Here is a 25549-nt window from a genome sequence, read left to right as displayed (position 1 = left end):
AGATGACCGGAGACTGCAGACACGGTACAGGAGATGACCAGAGACTGCGGACACAGTACAGGAGATGACCAGAGACTGCGGACACAGTACAGGGATGACCAGAGACTGCGGACACAGTACAGGGATGACCAGAGACTGCGGACACAGTACAGGAGATGACCAGAGACTGCGGACACAGTACAGGAGATGGCCAGAGACTGCGGACACAGTACAGGAGATGGCCAGAGACTGCGGACACAGTACAGGAGATGGCCAGAGACTGCGGACACAGTACAGGAGATGGCCAGAGACTGCGGACACAGTACAGGAGATGGCCAGAGACTGCGGACACAGTACAGGAGATGGCCAGAGACTGCGGACACAGTATAGGAGATGACCAGAGACTGCAAACATACAGTTGTGACCAAAATTATTCAACCCCCACTGAAATTGAGTGTTTTGGCCAGTTTGACATTGCTTTTGATCATTCAGTCATCTTGCTTACATTTACATTAAAGAGGCACTTGTAGGTCAGACAAATATAACATAACAGTTATAATGAAATAACCACAAATGTCTTTTCTGTGCTCACAGCATTATCAGTTTTATTCAACCCCCAAGTGACATTCAATCTTAGTACTTAGTACAGCATCCTTTTACAGTTATAACAGCTTTTAAACGTGAAGCATAGCTTGACACAAGTGTCTTGCAGCGATCTACGGGTATCTTCGCCCATTCTTCATGGGCAAAGGCCTCCAGTTCAGTCACATTCTTAGGCTTGCGCACTGCAACTGCTTTCTTTAAGTCCCACCAGAGGTTCTCAATCGGATTTAAGTCTGGTGACTGCGATGGCCACTCCAAAATGTTCCAGCCTTTCCTCTGCAACCATGCTCTAGTGGACTTGGAGGTATGCTTGGGATCATTGTCCTGTTGAAAGGTCCAACGTCTCCCAAGCCTCAGGTGTGTGACGGACTGCATCACGTTTCCATCCAATATCTCCTGGTACTGAAGAGAATTCATGGTACCTTGCACACGCTGAAGCTTCCCTGTACCTGCAGAAGCAAAACAGCCCCAAAGCATGATTGACCCTCCACCATGCTTCACAGTAGGCAAGGTGTTCTTTTCATCATAGGCCTTGTTCTTCCTCCTCCAAACATAGCGTTGATCCATGGGCCCAAACAGTTCTAATTTTGTTTCATCAGTCCACAGAACACTATCCCACAACTTTTGTGGTTTGTCCACATGGCTTTTGGCATACTGCAGTCGACTCTTCTTATTCTTTGGAGACAGCAAGGGGGTACGCCTGGGAGTTCTGGCACGGAGGCCTTCATTACGCAGTGTGCGTCTTATTGTCTGGGCTGAAACTTCTGTACCCACATCTGACAAATCTTTTCTCAGTTCCTCAGCAGTCACACGGGGACTTCTCTCCACTCTACGCTTCAGGTAGCGCACAGCAGTCGAAGTCAGCATCTTCTTTCTGCCACGACCAGGTAGCGTTTCAACAGTGCCCTTTGCCTTGAATTTGCGAATGATGCTTCCTAAGGTGTCTCTTGGTATGTTTAACATCTTTGCAATCTTCTTATAGCCATTGCCCTTCCTGTGAAGAGAAATCACCTCTTCTCTTGTCTTCCTGGACCATTCTCTTGCCTTCACCATGTTTGTAACCACACCAGTAAATGTCTAGAAGGAGCTGAGTATCACAGTCATTTTAAAGCTGCCTAATTGGTGCTTATTATGCTTGATTGCTGCTCGGTGACATCCACAGGTGTTTTCAATACCTGATGGAAAGCACCTGTATGAACCTCTGTTCTTCAGAGTGGTAGTCTTTAAGGGGTTGAATAATTGTGGCAATGAAGAAACCACATAAGAACCATTTACTACTGTATTACATAAACAATTGATGTCATTTTAGTTGCATTTGGGTAGTTACAACGTCCTTGTAGGATTTGATTCTGAATACAATTCCAAATGTACACTATAGTCCCTAAACCCCTTTACAGCATTGGGGGTTGAATAATTTTGGTCACAACTGTAGTACAGGAGATGACCAGAGACTGCGGACACAGTACAGGGGATGATCAGAGACTGCGGACAGTACAGGAGATGACCAGAGACTGCAGACACAGTACAGGAGATGACCAGAGACTGCGGACACAGTACAGGAGATGACCAGAGACTGCGGACACAGTACAGGAGATGGCCAGAGACTGCGGACACAGTACAGGAGATGGCCAGAGACTGCGGACATAGTACAGGAGATGGCCAGAGACTGCGGACACAGTACAGGGGATGATCAGAGACTGCGGACAGTACAGGAGATGACTGCTGACCTTTGGGGAGTGGGGGGAGCTGGTGCCTGAATTTGACAGGTACCCGCTCTTACTTCCGCGGAGTTGTTCTTTGACCTTACCTGTTCCTCTATCCAGCGGCGCGCTGTCTTCCCGGCTTCTGTAGTGTGGGCACTCGGCGGACAGCCAGATGCCCAGTGCGCATGAGCGAGAAGCGCTGCGCTTTGTGATTGGTCCGGCGGCTTCTGGGATCTGTCATGTGTCCCAGGTGCCGCCTTACGATTCACAAAGAGCACCGCTTCTTGCGCATGCGCACTTGGCACCCGGCTGTCATGCCCACACTACAGAAGCCGGGAAGACAGCGCGCCGCTGGATAGAGGAACAGGTAAGGTCCCACTGCAGAGCTGAGCGGCCGGCCCGGTATTCTGACACGGCGGCGGTGGAAATACCGGACCGGCCGCTCCATATTCGATCCATAAGACGCACTGACATTTTCCCCCCTTTTTTGGGGGGAAAAAAGTGCGTCTTATGGAGCGAAAAATACGGTAATTCATATGAAGATACACTCACAGGCCACTTTATTAGGTCCACCTGTTTCAACTGCTTGGTGTAACAAATTGCTAATCAGCCAATCACATGGCAGCAACTCAATGCATTTAGGCATCTAGACGTGGTGAAGACGACTTGCTGAAGTTTAAATCGAGCATCAGAATGGGGAAGAAAGGAAATTTAAATGACTATGAACCTGACATGGTTGTTGGTGCCAGACGGGCTAGTCAAATAATTCACAAACTGCTGATCTCCTGGGATTTTCACACACAACCACCTCTAGGATTTACAGAGAATGGTCTGAAAAAGAGAAAATATCCAGTGAGCGGCGGTTGTGTGGAGGAAAATGCCTTGTGGATGTCAGAGGAGATTGGGCAGACTGGTTCCAGATGATAGAAAGCCAACAGGAACTCCAATAACCACTCGTTACAACCAAAGTATTCAGAATACCATTTCTGAACGCACATGTCCTACCTTGAAGCAGATGGGCTACAGCAGCAGAAGACCACACCGGGTGCCACTCCTGTCAGCTAAGAACAGGAAACGGAAACTACAATTTTCGCAGGCTTACCAAAGTTGGACAATAGAAGATTAGAAAAACGTATGGACCAAAATCTCTGAGGAATGTTTCCAACACCTTGTTGAATCTATACCATGAAGAATGAAGGCAAAAGGGGGTCCAACCCGCTACTGGCAAGGTGTACCTAGTAAAGCCGGTGAGTGTACATTACATCTGTACTCACTGAAAAGACTCTGTAATTAAATTCCAAATGCAAATACCACACTTAGAATCAACTCCAGATGTTTTACCTGCTTAACCGATGAAGAAATAATGCAGTAGCCCACACCTGGCCATGAAACAGCTTTTGATTCAATTGTCAAATTACTTTTGGTCCCTTGAAAAAGCTGTAATTCCTAAACCCTTCCTCCAATTTGGATGTACATACCCTCAAATTAAACCTGAGAGTGCGCACTGTCCGCCCAGATCCATTATAGAACTAGAGCTGGAAGATGTTTTGGTAAATACCTGAAAAGATCTAAAATTGTGCCGGAGTCCAAATATATATATATACGGACCTAACTTTACATATCGAACCTAAAGCAAATGCATGACTTGGCCCAGCCACCATCAAGCAGCCCACAGCCTCTCTCAGATCCCACCTGGTCCCCATACCGCACATTTCCCTTCTTCCGGGGGGCAGTGCTGCCCCCCTACAAAATGCCGCCCTAGGCATATGCCTTGTTTACCTTGTGGTAAATACATCCCTGGTTAACATGATGCTGTGCCCAAGTACTACTCCACCGCTGTGCCCTGCTTCTGCCTCCGGCCAGTGCCATTGGTCCCTTCTGGGTTCAGTGATGGCAAGGTGCATTCAACCCATTTCCTGTGAACCCAGGATATCATTGACACACCCCTTGGGAGGACATCATAATACAATACTACTGGTCTGAGTACCACTATCAATATGTTAATGCCACGGAAGGACCGTTACAAAGAAAAAAAAAAAAAAGAGAGTCTGTGAGGTCACCATGCCAATCTAAAAAATGCAGCAAAAAAGGTTTGTATAGAGTTTTTCTGGAAAAAAATATAATAAGGCAGGCTTTGGAGGGGTGGAGTTACTTTATAAATTTCTTGGTAGCAAGATCTTAAAACTGCCTATGTAGCTCTAGCCTCATCTAAGTGAAATAGTAAGACTGCAGTCTATACCAATCCTGCGAAGGTGTCGCTTTGTAGCCTCCATTAGCATTGATGGAAACTGGTAATATCGGAAACATGGCCACCACCATTGCTGACTTCTTTGAATGCTAGATGTCTAACCATCTTGCTGATCCTCTAGCTTCAATACTTGAAATCAGTAGCCCAGTACAAGTACGTAGATAAAGACTTCTAATTTTCCTGGTCTGCATATGTTATACACCATATGGACAGAGGTTTGTGGACATTTAACCATCACACCTATATGAGTTTGTCATACTTCCCATTCCAAAACCATAGCCACTAATACTGAGTTGACACCCACCCCTTTCACTGCTGCTTTGCAACTATAACATCCTCTACTCTTCTGGGAAGACTTTCCACAAAATGTGAGTACGTTTGTGAGAATCTGTGCCCATTTGTGAGGTCAGGTACTGATGTTGGATAAGAAGAGCTCACCATCAGGGTTCCAATTCATCCCAAAGGTGTTCAGTAGGGTTGAGGTCAGGGCTCTGTACTGGACACTCCCACTCCTCCACACCAAACCCATCAAGCCATGTCTTTATGGAGCTGACTTCACCTTCTAGGAGGGCTTTCCACAAGGTATGTAGGACGCCGTTTCCATTTGTGAGGTCAGGTACTGATGTTGGATGAGAAGACCTGGCTCACAATTAGTGATTCAATTCATCCCAAAGATGTTCAGTAGGGTTGAGGTCAGGGCTCTGTACAGGACACTCTCGCTCCTCCACACCAAACCCATCAAGCCATGTCTTTATGGAGCTGGCTTCCCCTTATGGGAGGGCTTCCCACAAGGTTTGGGGGACGCTGTTTCTATTTGTGAGGTCAGGTACTGATGTTGGATGAGAAGACCTGGCTCACAATTAGTGATTCAATTCATCCCAAAGATGTTCAGTAGGGTTGAGGTCAGGGCTCTGTACAGGACACTCAAGCTCCCCCACACCAAACTGGTCAAGCCATGTATTTATGGAGCTGGCTTTGTACACGGGGCAGTAGTGGTGGAACAGAAAAGGGTCTTCACCAAACTGTTACCCCAAGGCTGGAAGAGAACAATGCTTTTGCATGATGGAGTAGTACCAGTACTCTTCATTAGAAATACCTGAAATCAATCCTTTAGAAGGGTGTCCACATACTTTATGTCGTATAATGTACTTTACTTAATTAAAGCCAATGACTCAGTATAACAGCCAGGTTTTTCAGAAGGAGGCAAGCAATGGCTCATCCACTCTGTAAATTTTATTTTAAAGAACCAACCTGTAAAATTTTAGTTATAAGTCAAGTCTTGTAGGCAGAGTCATTTGCCTGCTCCCTGTATCCCTTGAAGACCTCAGTGTCAGAATATCCCTGCCATTGTTCCTGGTTCTGTTTTCCTATCTTGAGGGTGTGATAAGTTTTCCCACCCACCTAGGGGTGTTTATTATACAAATCCAACAGGGATGGTGGGAATCCTTCATAATGGGCACAGCAGGTATGAAGACCTAGAAATGCAGAGCAAAGAGGGTGGGAACCCTGCATAATGGACACAGCAGGTGTAAAGACCCGGGCACCCAATGCAGGGATGGTGGGAGCCCATCATAATGTGCACAGCAGGTGTGTAGACCTAAGAACTCAATGCAGGGTTAGTGGAAACCAGGGGCGGACTGACCATTTAGCCACTCGGGTACTGCCCAAGGGCCCGGGGTCAGTAGGGGGCCACATGAGATGCCCCTAGTACCTTTCATAGGCTTTTTTGGATGTGGTTTGAGTGTGGGAAAGGACACAGGGGCCCCATGATTTCCTATTGCCCGGGGGCCCCATGAGTTGTCAGTCCGCCTCTGGTGGGAACCCTTCATAATGAGCACACACCAGGTGTGTACAGAAGGTGAGAGACTCTCATAATGAGCACCTTGTGTAAACCACCCTGGGAATCTAGAACAGAGACAGTAGGAAACACTCAAAATGGACAGCAAGTGTACAAACCTGGGAACTTAGTGAAGGAATGTTGGGCATCAGTGCAGAGATGTTAAGACTCCCTAATAATGGGCACAGAAGTTCTACAGACCCTGCAACTTAGGTCCTGGGTGATGGGAAGCCTTCATAAAAGGCATAGCAGGTGTGGAGACCCAGGACCTCAGGGCAGGGATGGTGGGAGCTCCTCATAATGGGCACAGCAGGTTTACAGACCCCAACACATAGGTCAGGGGTGATGGTAAGCCTTCATAAAAGGCATAGCAGGTGTGGAGACCCAGGACCTCAGGGCAGGGATGGTGGGAGCTCCTCATAATGGGCACAGCACGTGTACAGACTCCAACACATAGGTCAGGGGTGATGGGAGGCCTTCACGAAAGGCATAGCAGGTGCGGAGACCCAGGAACTCAGGGCAATGATGGTGGGAGCTCCTCATGATGGACACAGCAGGCATACAGTGCTGGGATCTACAACTAGAGATCTCGACATTAAAGATCCTGAGAGACTGAAGGATTGTCAGGGCAATAAATAGAGCCAAGTAAGATGGCAAATATAAAGCTTTTATAAGTAGAAATGCACAGTCTAGAATGTACCTTTAACGGCACAAGGTAAACTTGTTTCTTGATGTCGTAGTTCATAGATGTAGGGGGAACTTTCAGTGCAAATCCAGACTTAACGATTGTCTAAGTCTCACTTTGACAGAAGCAGCAATTTTCTGGTAAGATTTCTATCCATTCGATTTTTCCCAGATTGACAACCCTTTCTGGATAACCTTGACTTCGACAGACTTGCATCACACTTATATGTCCTCCAACTACCTCAGAAGGTCGAGATAAGCAACATTGAGCATCTGTCTCATTTGTAGAGTGCCATCCTCTTGGACTGGTACATGTACATATAGGCATCACAGAAGAGGCGTTTGGAAACACCTTTCATCTCACGAGGGTTCTGGTTGATGAGGTCTTTCAGCGGAGAGGCCAGGTACGTGGCCACCTCTGGGCAGAGGCTGACTCGGGGGATGTTGTAGCCATTTTCGCTACCTGCAGGGACAACATGGCAGAAGGTTAAAAGTTGATCAAACTCAAAGCAGCGTGAGAAAGCCTTGCTCCAAAAGCACAAATAAATACAAACTAAACTGTAAGCACTCGAGGGGTGAAAATACATAATCCTGCTGCTCAAGTACTTCCATTTAAAGCGAATTTAGATGTTCCCGTATGAACAAACAATATCCATGGCTTCGCAGATTGGTGAATTTAGGGACAACCCTACAGAACCAATAGAAATGCACCAGTATTGTCCAAAAGCCTCAGGAAAATGTTATAGACCAAACCACCCTACCACCATACTTGTCCACTTTACCAACCACTCAGTGTCCGCCACCCCCTCTGCCAATCCCTCCATTGGCTTCCGCTCTTCCAAAGAATAAAACTCAAAACACGAACAACAACATACAAAGCCATCCCAACTCTGCCCCAGCTACATTACCCACCTAGTCTCCAATACTAACCAAACCATTTTCTTGGCTCCGCCCAAAACCTCCTGCTCCCTAGCTCCTTTGTAACCTCCTCCCATGCTTGCCTTCAGAACTTCTCCAAAGCTTCTCCCATCCTCTGGAACTCCTTACTCTAATATCTATCCCGGCATCTGCTCTCTAGGCCCCTTGTCACCTTCTTCCACCTCCTTCCATGCATACCTCTAGAACTTCTCCAGAGTCTCGCTCATCCTCTGGAACATAATTAGCATAATTTCTGACCCAAGACCTCCTGCTCTCTCCCCCCCCCCCCCCCCATGGTCACCTCCAGGACTACTCCAGAGCCTCTCCCATCTTCTGGAACTCCTTAACATAATTTCTGTCCCAAGACCTACTCTTTAGCTCCCTTGTCACCTCCTCCCATGCTTGCCTCCAGGGCTTCTTCTGAGCCTCTCCCATACTCTGGGACTACCTACCCTAATTTCTGACTCAAGACCTCCTCCTTTGTAGCTCCCTTGTTACCTCCTCCCATGCTTGCATCCAGGACTTCTCCAAAGCCTCTCCCATCCTCTGGAACTCCTTAACATAATTTCTGTCCCAAGACCTCACCTTCAGGACTTCTTCAGAGCCTCTCCCATACTCTGGAACCACTTACCTGAATTCCTTTCCCAAGAACTCCTGCTCTGTACCTCCCTTGTCACTTCTTCCCATACTCACCTCCAGGACTTCTCCAGAGCCTCCCCCATCCTCTGGAATTACCTACCTACCCTAATTTCTGTCCCAAGAACTCTTCTTTAGCTCCCTTGTCACCTCCTCCCATGCTTTGCATAAAATAGTGAAGCGCTCCCAAATTAACTAAAAAAAATTATTCAATAAGTGAAAAATTACATAAACACTTCTCATATATACCCATATACTATTAACTCTTAATAGATCTGTGATAAAAGATACCAAAATATACAATTCATAATATATAATGATAAAAACAATTAACATAATACTACTGATTCATAAAAATGTGACAAATCGTGATACTTGTGACACAACTGAATATCAAAAAAAAAAAAGATATATAGTGATGCTGCGATAGGTAAATACATATGTCTGTGTTAAACCCTATAACAAATTAGAAAAAATTGCTTCTCAGATCAAAAAAAATATAAATAAATAAACTCAGTGTTTCAAAAAAACTCAAATAATCCATGCAAAAATGTGAAACACTCTGTGATCTTCACTTCTAGTGCTCAAGAAAGGAATCCTCCAACGGCAGAAATGCCTGCTCACCTCCCCTCCTCGACCCACACAGGGCCAAAAGGCAAAAAGGCTCTCCTTAAAGGCAATCCTTTCCTCCAAGCAACTCGGGCAGGAACCTCAGGACTTCCACTCCACCTCCTCTTACCACGTCATATAGGGCACAAACAGAAACTTCCCATAGTGTAACACCGTTTATTATAAGTAATATGGCATAACAAACTTTCCAACTCACATGGTATCTTTGGATACAGCGCTTTTTCACCTCACATCATGGGTGTACTCTCATACAGGGAGGGAAACCAATATGGCCGCTGCGTCCGGACAAAAACGTCCCCACGTGACCGGAAGTGACGTAATCTCGTGCTGGGAATGGCGTTCCGACGCGTTGCGTCACGTGCGTCGTGACTTCATCAGGGTACCGCCCCCCAGAGCCATGATTCATTTATATATGGGATAGTCAACCCACTATACCTAATTAGAGGGCGGACTCCCGGCGGCCATTTTACCGGAGTCCTCACTGCTATCCCCGTTACTAGAAGACTTCCTATTACAGCACTCGATCCGTGCTATAGATAGGAGCCATCAACTTCCATCATATATATAGCATATTCTTATTACCACTCCCCTCAGAAAACATATATAAACAATGTAACTAATCTTTTAATATAATATTAAAAATATTAAAACCCACATAATACCCCCACTTTATTACTAGTCAATCTATATTAAAAAAGGGGGCAGAAGAAAATTATTATTTATAGGTAAATGAGACCCAGCAATGATTTACATGAATATAAAAATAGATACTCCCATCTAATAAAATTGCTACCTTTAATATTAAAAATAGTATACCGGTATATATATATATATATATACCAATATAATATAAACAAATAAATCCATATAAACCATACAATTTAATTATTTCCAATAGAAACATTTATTCAAAACTCTAACTTGATTCCTCTACATCCTCGCAAAAAACTAAGAAAACCTATTTGTTTTTTTTTTTTTAAAAATCCCATATATAAAAACAAATGAATATATGGTTAATTAGGTCACACCTCGCTTCGCCCAATCCGACCGTTTACCTATGATTGAAAAAAACAATACCCAAACGAATTCCTAATAAGTCATGTGAATAAACCCATGATCCGAGTATACAGGATACATAGCATATATCAGTAATCAATCACTACAATATATTAAAAATATTAAAAAAAATTTAAAAAAAAACTTTTTGTATAAATGCACAGTCTAAAACCAAATTAAAAGTCACTAATAAAACAATTTAGATCAAATTCCACATTTAATCCATACGGTGCCTGCGTACGCATAGTGTAGATCCATCGGGACTCAGCTTGACTTAAAGATTTAACCTTGCTACCTCCCCTCCAATGTTTTGTGTATTTCTGAATTCCCCAAAATTTTAAACCCGACGGATCCTTACTATGTCGTTTAAGGAAGTGTTTGGACACACTGTGTTTTGGGAAACCATTTTTTATATTTTGGACATGTTCCCTGATACGTTTCCAGAGTGGTCTCTTCGTCCTTCCAATATACTGCAGGCCGCAATCACATTCTAAACCATATACAACACCTTCTGTACGGCACGAAATAAAATCCTTGATCTTGAATTCAGTGCCGTCGATATTGCATTTAAACGTTTTCCGTTTACTATTTTTCCCTTTAGTTTCCCTACACCCATAACACTGTTTGCATGGGAAAAAACCAGATTGGTCAAGGAATGTGCCTTTCTTTTTTCTATCAGGTGGATCTAACACACTTTTTGCCAACTTCATTTTCAATGTTGGTGCTTTCCTATAAATAAATTTCGGACCATTTCCTAACAATGGATTCAACAAGGGATCTGATTTTAAAATTGGCCAATATTTACTAAAAATCTTCTCTATTTTCTTGTAATGGACATTAAAGTCCAACACTATGGCCATATGTCCATCAAAATTATCAACTTTCTTTTTATCCACTACCAATGACTCTCTCTCTATTTTTCCAACCTCTTTAATACTTTTTTCAAGTGCTTGTTGTGAATATCCTTTAGCCATAAATTTATTTCCAATCATTTTTGCTTGTTTAATATATTCTTCTTGACTTGAGCAGTTCCTTTTCACTCTCACCAATTGGCCCTTTGGAATATTATATAGCCATGGGGGGAAATGACAGCTGTCTGTTGGTATATAGCCATTCCTATCTACCTCTTTGAAATACGTTTTAGTGATGATTTTACCTCCTTCATTCCTAATATTGAGATCTAAAAAATTAACTTCATGACTGTCATATGTCCAGGAAAAATGTATATTCCTATTATTAGAATTCATTCTATTCAGGAATCCCAATAGTGACTCACTACTGCCTTTCCATATGATAATTACATCATCAATATATCTGGAGTATAACAAAAGCTCCTCAGGAGTCTGTTTATAATTTGCCTCTTCCTCCCAGTGGGCCATATATAAATTGGCCACACTGGGAGCGAATTTAGCCCCCATTGCGACTCCTTTCACTTGTTGGAAAAAAGTATTATCGTGCCAAAAATAATTATGTTGGAGGCCATATTCCAAACACTTCACTATGTACTTCCTTTGGGGCCACCCTATATTGGTATATTCTCTAAGCCCCCATGTAGCTGCCTCTACTGCCCCATCATGATCAATGATTGTATACAAAGATGTCACATCAGCACTTGCCAACAGAATTTCCGAACTAAGCTCCATTTTCTCTAATAACTGAATTAAATGCTTAGTATCTCTTAAATAAGCTTTCGTCCTTTTAACTGCTGGTTGTAGATAAAAATCCACATACTGGCCTAATCTAGCCAGGACCGATTGTACCCCATTCACTATCGGTCTACCTGGAGGTTCACTGAGATTCTTATGTATTTTAGGTATTGTGTAAATTATGGGTATTCTACACACCTCTGGTAACAGATATTTGGCCTCCTTTTTGTTCAAAAAATCCTTCTTCTCTCCTTCTTGTACAAGCTTGGTTAAAACTTTTTTATATGAAAGTGTCGGATCCCTAGGAATAACCTTATATGTGGTGGTATCCGATAATTGTTTATTTAAATCTTGCAAGTAATATTCTTTAGACAGAATTACAATACCACCTCCTTTGTCAGCAGGTCTAATTACAATATTGTCTCTTTTGGAGAGCCTATTGATTCCTGTTTGGATACCAATATTAGTTGTCACCTTTGGGATTATCAATCTCTCCAAATCATAATTGACCATCCGTTTAAAAACCTCTGTATAGTGATTATTAGATACCTGCGGATTAAAAAGTGACTTATTTCTAAAATGACTGTGCAAAATATCACTACTGGAACCACTAGCTATATTGCTCCTAGCCCCTGGTAACCCTAAAAAATATTTTTTTATGTTCAATTTCCGAACAAATTTTTGAGTATCCACATATATGTCAAACTTATTAGCTATTTTGGGTGGTGCATATTTTAAGCCCTTATCTAGAGCCATCAGCTCTTCTTTAGTGAGATCACATCCACTGATATTGAAAACCCCTTCTCCTACTGTTCTCTTTTTCTTTTGCTGTTTCCACCCTGCCCTGCACCCCCTCCTCTTGGGGGGCTTTTCTACCTCACTCCCTCTGGGCTCCTGTTCCGGTCTAAAAAATCTCTCTGTGGTAATTCGTTTCCTAATACCTCATATCTGTTATACACTTCCACCGGACTTCTTCCATCTCCATTGGGTGGATACCATCTTTCCTGTGGATAAAATCTCGGGCTTCTTTCTGGATAATAATTGTACATTTTGTTCGAATAATACTCAGGTCTAGGTGGACCATAATAATCAGGTCTCTGATAATTGTTAGGTCTATTCCACTGTGGATTCCACTGGGGTCTCCACCCATTCCCTCCATTTTTCCCTTTGGGTTTTTTATTATTATAATATGGAGGTCCTCCATTTTTCGGTGGTTGCCTCCATCCATTATGGGGAGTGTGGTATGATGGTCCATAATGGTTAATCTTTTGCTCATCATTATTCCTAACTGTTTTAGGCGGCATTGGAAGGGATCTATTTGTGTCCACCTTTTGTTCTTTGACTGGAGTGGTATTATTGGATGCAGTCTCTGTCTCAACCGGGGAACTCTGCCATTTAAAAACTTGTTCCTTTTTAAAATCGTTAAAATCTCTCTGATACTTTTTTGTTTTCCAATGTTTAATCTCTTGATCAAGCTTCTCTAGGTCTTTATTCACCCTTTTGTTATATGGTTCTAAATCCACAGAATCTTTCATTACTTCAAGTTTTTGTTTAATCTCTCCTATTTGAGATTCTATGTTCCTTAATTTCCTCTGTTTCCTTTTAAGTAAAAATTTTATGAGCTCTAAACCCTTCTCATGGAAGAACTCAAACCATTCCTCAGTTGCTTCTGTATCATCTAACCCGTCACAAATGGGAATATCCCACCTAAACCTCCTGGGCACCAATCTGTCCTTAAGATATTTTTCAAAGGTGGTCATATCCCACCAAATAGACAGCTTCTTTTCCATCAGGTGCCCTAATTTCCTATATAAACAATGTAACTAATCTTTTAATATAATATTAAAAATATTAAAACCCACATAATACCCCCACTTTATTACTAGTCAATCTATATTAAAAAAGGGGGCAGAAGAAAATTATTAGAGAGATCAGATTATCAGAGAGATTTTAACGATTTTAAAAAGGAACAAGTTTTTAAATGGCAGAGTTCCCCGGTTGAGACAGAGACTGCATCCAATAATACCACTCCAGTCAAAGAACAAAAGGTGGACACAAATAGATCCCTTCCAATGCCGCCTAAAACAGTTAGGAATAATGATGAGCAAAAGATTAACCATTATGGACCATCATACCACACTCCCCATAATGGATGGAGGCAACCACCGAAAAATGGAGGACCTCCATATTATAATAATAAAAAACCCAAAGGGAAAAATGGAGGGAATGGGTGGAGACCCCAGTGGAATCCACAGTGGAATAGACCTAACAATTATCAGAGACCTGATTATTATGGTCCACCTAGACCTGAGTATTATTCAAACAAAATGTACAATTATTATCCAGAAAGAAGCCCGAGATTTTATCCACAGGAAAGATGGTATCCACCCAATGGAGATGGAAGAAGTCCGGTGGAAGTGTATAATAGATATGAGGTATTAGGAAACGAATTACCACAGAGAGATTTTTTAGACCGGAACAGGAGCCCAGAGGGAGTGAGGTGGAAAAGCCCCCCAAGAGGAGGGGGTGCAGGGCAGGGTGGAAACAGCAAAAGAAAAAGAGAACAGTAGGAGAAGGGGTTTTCAATATCAGTGGATGTGATCTCACTAAAGAAGAGCTGATGGCTCTAGATAAGGGCTTAAAATATGCACCACCCAAAATAGCTAATAAGTTTGACATATATGTGGATACTCAAAAATTTGTTCGGAAATTGAACATAAAAAAATATTTTTTAGGGTTACCAGGGGCTAGGAGCAATATAGCTAGTGGTTCCAGTAGTGATATTTTGCACAGTCATTTTAGAAATAAGTCACTTTTTAATCCGCAGGTATCTAATAATCACTATACAGAGGTTTTTAAACGGATGGTCAATTATGATTTGGAGAGATTGATAATCCCAAAGGTGACAACTAATATTGGTATCCAAACAGGAATCAATAGGCTCTCCAAAAGAGACAATATTGTAATTAGACCTGCTGACAAAGGAGGTGGTATTGTAATTCTGTCTAAAGAATATTACTTGCAAGATTTAAATAAACAATTATCGGATACCACCACATATAAGGTTATTCCTAGGGATCCGACACTTTCATATAAAAAAGTTTTAACCAAGCTTGTACAAGAAGGAGAGAAGAAGGATTTTTTGAACAAAAAGGAGGCCAAATATCTGTTACCAGAGGTGTGTAGAATACCCATAATTTACACAATACCTAAAATACATAAGAATCTCAGTGAACCTCCAGGTAGACCGATAGTGAATGGGGTACAATCGGTCCTGGCTAGATTAGGCCAGTATGTGGATTTTTATCTACAACCAGCAGTTAAAAGGACGAAAGCTTATTTAAGAGATACTAAGCATTTAATTCAGTTATTAGAGAAAATGGAGCTTAGTTCGGAAATTCTGTTGGCAAGTGCTGATGTGACATCTTTGTATACAATCATTGATCATGATGGGGCAGTAGAGGCAGCTACATGGGGGCTTAGAGAATATACCAATATAGGGTGGCCCCAAAGGAAGTACATAGTGAAGTGTTTGGAATATGGCCTCCAACATAATTATTTTTGGCACGATAATACTTTTTTCCAACAAGTGAAAGGAGTCGCAATGGGGGCTAAATTCGCTCCCAGTGTGGCCAATTTATATATGGCCCACTGGGAGGAAGAGGCAAATTATAAACAGACTCCTGAGGAGCTTTTGTTATACTCCAGATATATTGATGATGTAATTATCATATGGAAAGGCAGTAGTGAGTCACTATTGGGATTCCTGAATAGAATGAATTCTAATAATAGGAATATACATTTTTCCTGGACATATGACAGTCATGAAGTTAATTTTTTAGATCTCAATATTAGGAATGAAGGAGGTAAAATCATCACTAAATCGTATTTCAAAGAGGTAGATAGGAATGGCTATATACCAACAGACAGCTGTCATTTCCCCCCATGGCTATATAATATTCCAAAGGGCCAATTGGTGAGAGTGAAAAGGAACTGCTCAAGTCAAGAAGAATATATTAAACAAGCAAAAATGATTGGAAATAAATTTATGGCTAAAGGATATTCACAACAAGCACTTGAAAAAAGTATTAAAGAGGTTGGAAAAATAGAGAGAGAGTCATTGGTAGTGGATAAAAAGAAAGTTGATAATTTTGATGGACATATGGCCATAGTGTTGGACTTTAATGTCCATTACAAGAAAATAGAGAAGATTTTTAGTAAATATTGGCCAATTTTAAAATCAGATCCCTTGTTGAATCCATTGTTAGGAAATGGTCCGAAATTTATTTATAGGAAAGCACCAACATTGAAAATGAAGTTGGCAAAAAGTGTGTTAGATCCACCTGATAGAAAAAAGAAAGGCACATTCCTTGACCAATCTGGTTTTTTCCCATGCAAACAGTGTTATGGGTGTAGGGAAACTAAAGGGAAAAATAGTAAACGGAAAACGTTTAAATGCAATATCGACGGCACTGAATTTATTTCGTGCCGTACAGAAGGTGTTGTATATGGTTTAGAATGTGATTGCGGCCTGCAGTATATTGGAAGGACGAAGAGACCACTCTGGAAACGTATCAGGGAACATGTCCAAAATATAAAAAATGGTTTCCCAAAACACAGTGTGTCCAAACACTTCCTTAAACGACATAGTAAGGATCCGTCGGGTTTAAAATTTTGGGGAATTCAGAAATACACAAAACATTGGAGGGGAGGTAGCAAGGTTAAATCTTTAAGTCAAGCTGAGTCCCGATGGATCTACACTATGCGTACGCAGGCACCGTATGGATTAAATGTGGAATTTGATCTAAATTGTTTTATTAGTGACTTTTAATTTGGTTTTAGACTGTGCATTTATACAAAAAGTTTTTTTAAAATTTTTTTTTTAATATTTTTAATATATTGTAGTGATTGATTACTGATATATGCTATGTATCCTGTATACTCGGATCATGGGTTTATTCACATGACTTATTAGGAATTCGTTTGGGTATTGTTTTTTTCAATCATAGGTAAACGGTCGGATTGGGCGAAGCGAGGTGTGACCTAATTAACCATATATTCATTTGTTTTTATATATGGGATTTTTAAAAAAAAAAAAACAAATAGGTTTTCTTAGTTTTTTGCGAGGATGTAGAGGAATCAAGTTAGAGTTTTGAATAAATGTTTCTATTGGAAATAATTAAATTGTATGGTTTATATGGATTTATTTGTTTATATTATATTGGTATATATATATATATACCGGTATACTATTTTTAATATTAAAGGTAGCAATTTTATTAGATGGGAGTATCTATTTTTATATTCATGTAAATCATTGCTGGGTCTCATTTACCTATAAATAATAATTTTCTTCTGCCCCCTTTTTTAATATAGATTGACTAGTAATAAAGTGGGGGTATTATGTGGGTTTTAATATTTTTAATATTATATTAAAAGATTAGTTACATTGTTTATATATGTTTTCTGAGGGGAGTGGTAATAAGAATATGCTATATATATGATGGAAGTTGATGGCTCCTATCTATAGCACGGATCGAGTGCTGTAATAGGAAGTCTTCTAGTAACGGGGATAGCAGTGAGGACTCCGGTAAAATGGCCGCCGGGAGTCCGCCCTCTAATTAGGTATAGTGGGTTGACTATCCCATATATAAATGAATCATGGCTCTGGGGGGCGGTACCCTGATGAAGTCACGACGCACGTGACGCAACGCGTCGGAACGCCATTCCCAGCACGAGATTACGTCACTTCCGGTCACGTGGGGACGTTTTTGTCCGGACGCAGCGGCCATATTGGTTTCCCTCCCTGTATGAGAGTACACCCATGATGTGAGGTGAAAAAGCGCTGTATCCAAAGATACCATGTGAGTTGGAAAGTTTGTTATGCCATATTACTTATAATAAACGGTGTTACACTATGGGAAGTTTCTGTTTGTGCCCTATATGACGTGGTAAGAGGAGGTGGAGTGGAAGTCCTGAGGTTCCTGCCCGAGTTGCTTGGAGGAAAGGATTGCCTTTAAGGAGAGCCTTTTTGCCTTTTGGCCCTGTGTGGGTCGAGGAGGGGAGGTGAGCAGGCATTTCTGCCGTTGGAGGATTCCTTTCTTGAGCACTAGAAGTGAAGATCACAGAGTGTTTCACATTTTTGCATGGATTATTTGAGTTTTTTTGAAACACTGAGTTTATTTATTTATATTTTTTTTGATCTGAGAAGCAATTTTTTCTAATTTGTTATAGGGTTTAACACAGACATATGTATTTACCTATCGCAGCATCACTATATATCTTTTTTTTTTTTGATATTCAGTTGTGTCACAAGTATCACGATTTGTCACATTTTTATGAATCAGTAGTATTATGTTAATTGTTTTTATCATTATATATTATGAATTGTATATTTTGGTATCTTTTATCACAGATCTATTAAGAGTTAATAGTATATGGGTATATATGAGAAGTGTTTATGTAATTTTTCACTTATTGAATAATTTTTTTTAGTTAATTTGGGAGCGCTTCACTATTTTATGCACGGTATTTTTGACTTATTGGTTGAGTTTGAGTGATTGCAGCTAGTAGATAGGGACCTACCCATATTAAGCGCAGGAGGATATCCCCCCTTATCTCCTCCCATGCTTGCCTCCTATAGAGCCTCTCCCAAACTATGGAACTACTTAGGCTAATGTCTGTCTCAAGACCTCCTGCTCTCTAGCTCCTCTGGAGCTCCTTACCATAATTCTGGTCCCAGGCCTTCTGCTCTCCACCTCCCTTGTCACCTCCTCCCATGATCTTATTGAAATTGATATTTCACTTAAAATAACCTTCACCCAGGAAAAGAAGGGCAGCTCATCTTCTTCCTCGCTCCAGGCTCTAACATATTTGCAGTATTTTTTTTTTCAATTTCTGGGAAGCTGGTACCTCTTTGACAGCTACCTGCACCACTTTCTCAATCTTCATCTAGGCCAGCAGGACTGTCGTCTGACCCTCTTCCTGTCCGCAGCCTCCTGGAACACATCTCACAAGGCTGTGGGACCAGTTTTACTGCACTGCCATGCCTCACGCAAGCGCAGTGGAAATGCCGGCTGTGAGATATCAGGAAGTCACACGCGGCTCTCAAATCCAAAATGGTGACACAGAGATCCGAAGTTTGGCAAAGAATTACCTGCCGGGGGACAAACCAGCTGAAGTTCTAATTTAAGTATATTTGTTATCATGGTTCTTGTGCCAAGAACAGCCGTTCCATTTTCAGAACCCCCCAAAAATCACATTATTATTGAAGGGTTGGGGATCGGCAAATTTTCCCAGGTCGAATTCTCCAAAGATTCAGAGAATCCGGTTTGAAATTTGGCGAACCAGAACTTAGCGATGGATCCCATTGAACTCTATAGAGAAGGGATCTTAATAAATTCTACACATTGCTTTTCCTAATAGACTAACAAAAAGGCATGAGACGCCAGGGTGAAAAGGCTGGTTTATCGAAAAACCTCTTTATTAGCCCTTCCAAGCCCGCTGGTCATAGTTCAAAGGCTATGCGGTGCATTATGGTTAAAAAAAAACGTCTCCTGGGCAAATATGCACAAAAATCCACTGGGACCTCAAATCTTCAACCCTCAGGATCTGCCTTGAACCCATGGTAGCAGTAAATGCAAAACTTATCCCTTTTCATGGGTTCAAACATCATGCAGCCCTTGGTTCCCCTTTGGAAGTTAATGAACCAAAGGCTGAAAATTCCTGAGCAGACCCCCTTTGTGGAGAACGTCTTTAGATCTTAAATCCAAAAGAAAACATAGCTCATTGATAGGTGAACATTGTGGGGTTGACCCGCCTACTGTCATCTTCTATCCATGTCAAAAGTGAGATATGCACTCCATCATATACCTCACTCCCCAGTATCCATGTCACCACTGTGATCTGCCCTCCAGCACATACTTTTCTTCCCAGTGTCCATGTCACCAGTGAGATCTGCACCACAAACCTCACTCCCCAGTAACCATGTCATCAGTGGGATCTTCATACCACATACCTCACTCCCCAGTATCCATGTCATCAGTGGGATCTGCATACCACATACCTCACCCCCCAGTATCCATGTCATCAGTGGGATCTGCATACCACATACCTCACCCCCAGTATCCATGTCATCAGTGGGATCTGCATACCACATACCTCACCCCCAGTATCCATGTCATCAGTGGGATCTGCATACCACATACCTCACTCCCCAGTATCCATGTCATCAGTGGGATCTTCATACCACAAACCTCACTCCCCAGTATCCATGTCATCAGTGGGATCTTCATACCACATACCTCACTCCCCAGTATCCATGTCATCAGTGGGATCTTCATACCACATACCTCACTCCCCAGTATCCATGTCATCAGTGGGATCTGCATTCCACATACCTCACTCCCCAGTATCCATGTCATCAGTGGGATCTGCATACCACATACCTCACTCCCCAGTATCCATGTCATCAGTGGGATCTTCATACCACATACCTCACCCCCAGTATCCATGTCATCAGTGGGATCTTCATACCACATACCTCACCCCCAGTATCCATGTCATCAGTGGGATCTTCATACCACATACCTCACCCCCAGTATCCATGTCATCAGTGGGATCTTCATACCACATACCTCACTCCCCAGTATCCATGTCATCAGTGGGATATTCATACCACATACCTCACTCCCCAGTATCCATGTCATCAGTGGGATCTTCATACCACATACCTCACCCCCAGTATCCATGTCATCAGTGGGATCTTCATACCACATACCTCACTCCCCAGTAACCATGTCATCAGTGGGATCTGCAAACCACATACCTCACCCCCAGTATCCATGTCATCAGTGGGATCTTCATACCACATACCTCAGCCCCAGTATCCATGTCATCAGTGGGATCTTCATACTACATACCTCACTCTCCAGTATCCATGTCATCAGTGGGATCTGCATACCACATACCTCACTCCCCAGTATCCATGTCATCAGTGGGATCTTCATACCACATACCTCACCTCCAGTATCCATGTCATCAGTGGGATCTTCATACCACATACCTCACTCCCCAGTAACCATGTCATCAGTGGGATCTTCATACCACATACCTCACTCCCCAGTATCCATGTCATCAGTGGGATCTTCATACCACATACCTCACTCCCCAGTAACCATGTCATCAGTGGGATCTGCAAACCACATACCTCACCCCCAGTATCCATGTCATCAGTGGGATCTTCATACCACATACCTCACTCCCCAGTAACCATGTCATCAGTGGGATCTGCAAACCACATACCTCACCCCCAGTATCCATGCCATCAGTGGGATCTTCATACCACATACCTCACCCCCAGTATCCATGTCATCAGTGGGATCTTCATACCACATACCTCACCCCCAGTATCCATGTCATCAGTGGGATCTTCATACCACATACCTCACTCCCCAGTATCCATGTCATCAGTGGGATATTCATACCACATACCTCACTCCCCAGTATCCATGTCACCAGTGGGATCTTCATACCACATACCTCACTCCCCAGTATCCATGCCATCAGTGGGATCTTCATACCACATACCTCACCCCCAGTATCCATGTCACCAGTGGGATCTTCATACCACATACCTCACCCCCAGTATCCATGTCATCAGTGGGATCTTCATACCACATACCTCACTCCCAGTATCCATGTAACCAGTGGGATCTGCATACCACATACCTCACTCCCCAGTATCCATGCCATCAGTGGGATCTTCATACCACGTACCTCACTCCCCAGTATCCATGTCATCAGTGGGATCTTCATACCACATACCTCACTCCCCAGTATCCATGTCACAAATTAGCTCTATTAACACATACACTCCCCCCCCCCCACCCCATGTTACAACTGAGATTTACACTTCCTCAATCACATACCTCACTTACTAGTGTCCTTGTCACCAGTGAGAGCTATACAACATACCTCAGTCTCCACCAGGGGTGGATTGACAACTCATGGGGCCCTCGAGCAATAGGGGCTCATGGGGCCCCTGTGTCCTTGCCCAAACTCAAAAAAGCCTATGAAAAAGGTACCAGGGGCATCTCATGGGGCCCGCTACTGACCCCGGGCCCTCAGGCAGTCACATGTCACTCCCCAGTGCCCGAGTTTCCAAATGGTTAGTCCGCCCCTGGTCTCCACTATCCATACCACCACTGAGATGTACACTCCAGCACACACTTTTATCAGCCTAGTATCCATATCACCTGTAAGACCTCCACACACCTCACCCCCCAGTGTCCATGTCATCAGTGAGACCTGCACTCCAGTACAAGCATGTCACCCCCCAGTGTCCATGTCATCAGTGAGATTTGCACTCCGGTATGAGCATGTCACCCCCCAGTGTCCATATCACCAATGAGATTTGCACTCTGGTATGAGCATGTCACCCCCCAGTGTCCATGTCATCAGTGAGATTTGCACTCCAGTATGAAAATGTCACTCCCCAGTATCCATGTCACCAATGAGACTTGCACTCCAGTATGAGCATGTCACTCCCCAGTGTCCATGTCACCAGTGAGATTTGCACTCCAGTATGAGCATGTCTCCCCCCAGTGTCCATGTCACCAGTGAGATTTGCACTCCAGTACGAGCATATCACCCCCAGTGTCCATGTCACCAGTGAGATTTGCACTCCAGTATGAGCATGTCACCCCCCAGTGTCCATGTCACCAGTGAGATTTGCACTCCAGTACGAGCATGTCACCCCCCAGTGTCCATGTCACCCCCCAGTGTCCATGTCACCAGTGAGATTTGCACTCCAGTACGAGCATGTCACCCCCCAGTGTCCATGTCACCCCCCAGTGTCCATGTCACCAGTGAGATTTGCACTCCAGTACAAGCATGTCACCCCCCAGTGTCCATGTCACCAGTGAGATTTGCACTCCAGTACGAGCATGTCACCCCCCAGTGTCCATGTCACCCCCCAGTGTCCATGTCACCAGTGAGATTTGCACTCCAGTACAAGCATGTCACCCCCCAGTGTCCATGTCACCAGTGAGATTTGCACTCCAGTACGAGCATGTCACCCCCCAGTGTCCATGTCACCCCCCAGTGTCCAGTTCACCAGTGCGAATTGCACTCTTGTAACTTTTAGTTTACTGGTGAGGCCTCCTGCCTGGATTTCTTAGCTATGTTCCTTAGCCTTTGCCCAAAGCAAGTAAATCAAAACACCTCCACGAGCCCCAGAAGATACAGTGGAGTTGGAGGAGCTCGGCGTAGAGACCTCACCATCACAATCAGACTCCTCAAGTGAAAGGCGCCATTCAGTGGTTTCTTACCATATCGGTCCGCCATACTGTCGAAGAACATCCAGCTTCCCTTCTCCACCCCGTACTTAACGAAAGACACATAGTGACTGGTCTCTATACACAGCACAGCGAACAGTTCCAGCGTCTCCCGAGGGATCTTCTTGGTCCCCTGGGCCTTTAGGAAGGTGTCAGGGATCTTTAGGGGGATGGGTTTGTGATTTTTTCGCTTGTGATGGTTGTGAGCCTAGAAAATGAAAAGAAATGGAGTCAGCCGCAGTCTCAGGCGTGGGCACGCTAGAGAAACAGAGTCATGGTGTGTGTGATCCATAATGCTCATAGTACATTTCTACATGTCTTTTCCTGCACACATAGGAAATGATATACATTCCGCACTCCCCTGTGTCCATGTCACCACTGAGACCTGCACTCCAATACACTCCGCACTCCCCTGTGTCCATGTCACCACTGAGACCTGCACTCCAATACACTCCGCACTCCCCAGTGTCCATGTCAGCACTGAGACCTGCACTCCAATACACTCCGCACTCCCCAGTGTCCATGTCACCACTGAGACCTGCACTCCAATACACTCCGCACTCCCCTGTGTCCATGTCACCACTGAGACCTGCACTCCAATACACTCCGCACTCCCCAGTGTCCATGTCACCACTGAGACCTGCACTCCAATACACTCCGCACTCCCCAGTGTCCATGTCACCACTGAGACCTGCACTCCAATACACTCCGCACTCCCCAGTGTCCATGTCACCACTGAGACCTGCACTCCAATACACTCCGCACTCCCCTGTGTCCATGTCACCACTGAGATCTGCACTCCAATACACTCCGCACTCCCCAGTATCCATGTCACCACTGAGACCTGCACTCCAATACACTCCGCACTCCCTGATGTCCATGTCAGCACTGAGACCTGCACTCCAATACACTCCGCACTCCCCAGCGTCCTTGTCAGCACTGAGATCTGCACTCCAATACACTCCGCACTCCCTGATGTCCATGTCAGCACTGAGACCTGCACTCCAATACACTCCGCACTCCCCAGTATCCATGTCACCACTGAGACCTGCACTCCAATACACTCCGCACTCCCCAGTGTCCATGTCACCACTGAGATCTGCACTCCAATACACTCCGCACTCCCCAGTATCCATGTCACCACTGAGACCTGCACTCCAATACACTCCGCACTCCCTGATGTCCATGTCAGCACTGAGACCTGCACTCCAATACACTCCGCACTCCCCAGTATCCATGTCACCACTGAGACCTGCACTCCAATACACTCCGCACTCCCTGATGTCCATGTCAGCACTGAGACCTGCACTCCAATACACTCCGCACTCCCCAGCGTCCATGTCACCACTGAGACCTGCACTCCAATACACTCCGCACTCCCTGATGTCCATGTCAGCACTGAGACCTGCACTCCAATACACTCCGCACTCCCCAGTGTCCATGTCAGCACTGAGATCTGCACTCCAATACACTCCTCACTGCCCAGTGTCCATGTCACCACTGAGACCTGCACTCCAATACACTCCGCACTCCCCAGTATCCATGTCACCACTGAGATCTGCACTCCAATACACTCCGCACTCCCCAGTATCCATGTCACCACTGAGACCTGCACTCCAATACACTCCGCACTGCCCAGTATCCATGTCACCACTGAGACCTGCACTCCAATACACTCCGCACTCCCTGATGTCCATGTCAGCACTGAGACCTGCACTCCAATACACTCCGCACTCCCCAGCGTCCATGTCACCACTGAGACCTGCACTCCAATACACTCCGCACTCCCTGATGTCCATGTCACCACTGAGACCTGCACTCCAATACACTCCGCACTCCCTGATGTCCATGTCAGCACTGAGACCTGCACTCCAATACACTCCGCACTCCCCAGTGTCCATGTCACCACTGAGATCTGCACTCCAATACACTCCTCACTGCCCAGTGTCCATGTCACCACTGAGACCTGCACTCCAATACACTCCGCACTCCCCAGTATCCATGTCACCACTGAGATCTGCACTCCAATACACTCCGCACTCCCCAGTATCCATGTCACCACTGAGACCTGCACTCCAATACACTCCGCACTCCCTGATGTCCATGTCAGCACTGAGACCTGCACTCCAATACACTCCGCACTCCCCAGCGTCCTTGTCAGCACTGAGATCTGCACTCCAATACTCTCCGCACTCCCCAGTATCCATGTCACCACTGAGACCTGCACTCCAATACACTCCGCACTCCCCAGTATCCATGTCACCACTGAGACC

At 44.0% G+C, this 25549-nt stretch overlaps 1 protein-coding gene across 1 annotated transcript in view; it reads right to left on the bottom strand.

Annotated features, from left to right (window-relative positions):
- Positions 1-7016: 7016 nt before the first annotated feature.
- Positions 7017-25549, bottom strand: part of LOC149436172 (ubiquitin carboxyl-terminal hydrolase CYLD-like) — a gene marked incomplete at its 5' end in the record, with an annotated part of 45507 nt that continues 26974 nt past the window's right edge. The window contains 2 exons of the mRNA XM_089661929.1: positions 7017-7517; positions 23271-23484. Coding sequence (XP_089518055.1) covers positions 7333-7517; positions 23271-23484 — 399 coding nt within the window. The remainder of the gene's footprint in view (positions 7518-23270; positions 23485-25549) is intronic.

This window comes from Staurois parvus, unplaced genomic scaffold (assembly GCF_062004578.1).
Source record: "Staurois parvus isolate SC_StPar_1 unplaced genomic scaffold, SC_StPar_1.0 ptg001410l, whole genome shotgun sequence".
In the NCBI taxonomy this organism is placed as follows: domain Eukaryota; kingdom Metazoa; phylum Chordata; class Amphibia; order Anura; family Ranidae; genus Staurois; species Staurois parvus.
This window is presented reverse-complemented; position numbering and strand designations above follow the sequence as displayed.